Source organism: Octopus bimaculoides, chromosome 4 (assembly GCF_001194135.2).
Source record: "Octopus bimaculoides isolate UCB-OBI-ISO-001 chromosome 4, ASM119413v2, whole genome shotgun sequence".
NCBI lineage: Eukaryota > Metazoa > Mollusca > Cephalopoda > Octopoda > Octopodidae > Octopus > Octopus bimaculoides.
The window spans coordinates 77,449,410-77,450,903 of record NC_068984.1 but is presented as its reverse complement, the minus strand read 5'-3'; the positions used below and the strand labels follow the sequence as shown (position 1 = coordinate 77,450,903).

Sequence of the window (1,494 nt, the reverse complement as noted above, 5' to 3'; positions counted from 1 at the left end):
ATAATAATAATAATGATGATAATAATAATAATAATAATAATAATAATAATAATAATAATAATAATAATAATAATAATAATAATAATAATAATAATAATGATAATAATAATAACAACAACAATAATAATGCAGAATAAGCAACACAGCAGAAAGTGATAAATGCGGAATTTGTGGACAAAACGGTGAAACCGTATGGCATATTACCAGCCAATGTACGCCACTAACCCAGAAAGAATATAAGAGACGCCACGACAATATAGTCAGGCTTGTCCATTGGACACTTTGCAACAAGTATGGACTTGACAGAGTAAAAAATTGGTACGACAACAAACCTGAAGGCATCGTCGAAAATGGAAATGCAAAGATCCTATGGGATTTTATGATTCAGTGCGACCATGAGATAGAGAATAGGAAGCCAGACATAGTCTTAATTGAGAAAGAAAACAAACTATGCTGGATCATAGATACAGCATGCCCAGCTAACAAGAAGGTATGCACTATGGAAGAAAGAAAAGCCGAGAGATATGACAGGTTAGCTTGGGACGTTAAGCAGTTGTGGTCGATGAAAAAGGTAGCAGTAGAACCAATAATTGTCGGAGCCCTGGGAACAGTGAACAAAAATCTCGAGAAGTATATGGAACAAATAGGGGCTGCAATAAGGGTGGAGCACTTGCAGAAAACAGCACTGCTTTGGAACCGCTTGAATACTCCAGAAGGTGCTCGAAAAATAAGTAATAGGCTTACAAAGAATAAGTCCTGGGGTCGATTAGTTCGATTAAAGGCGGTGTTCCAGCATGGCCACAGTCAAATGACTGAAACAAGTTAAAAAAGAAAAAAATATATGAAACTCAACCTTTGAGATTTTGTAGTTCGTAAGGTAGTTGAGATATCAACATAATAAATAACATTATATTTAATTAATAAAATGAATATATAAAATAAATGACTTACCTCAACATGAAGGAAACAGTACAGAAAGGAGAGAATCAACCCCTGAAACAAAAAGAAAGAATCACCGATATTATAGAAAATATTGATTTATTACTAAAAGAGAATCAAGATATAAGTCGCAATGTCTAATTGACTGAGATCAGTCGTTGTTAATAACATTTTAATTGTTAGTTTTGTTAATGTCATTTTGGAAATGAGCCTTTGTCATTTGCTTTAAGCGTTTCAAAAATTAAAGTAATTATCTATGAACTTTATCGTTTATCTGTGACAATCATTGAACTGCCGCCATGCTGGGGCACCGTATTCAGAGATTTAGTCGAGAAAATTTAACCCATAATTTATTTGTAACGCTTGGTAGTTATTTTATCGGCTACTTTAGACGAACTGCTAAGTTACGGAGATATAAATAAACCAACACCGGTTGTCAAGTAAAAGATGGGGACAAATACAGCACAAACAGAAAGACACGCGTGTGTGCACGCACACACACACGGGGACACACACACACACACGGGGGGACACACACACGGGGGGACACACACA

The 1,494-nt window shown here is 35.3% G+C and overlaps 1 protein-coding gene across 3 annotated transcripts in view; it reads right to left on the bottom strand.

The window, feature by feature from the left end:
- Positions 1-1,494, bottom strand: part of LOC106876163 (gastric inhibitory polypeptide receptor-like) — a 36,552-nt gene that overhangs the window by 16,648 nt on the left and 18,410 nt on the right. For all 3 annotated transcript variants that reach the window (XR_008263941.1, XR_008263940.1, XM_052967152.1), the window contains exon 3: positions 952-993. Coding sequence is in view for 1 of the 3 variants with exons in the window: in XM_052967152.1 (XP_052823112.1) it covers positions 952-993 (42 nt within the window). In the remaining 2 variants the exon portion in view is untranslated. The remainder of the gene's footprint in view (positions 1-951; positions 994-1,494) is intronic.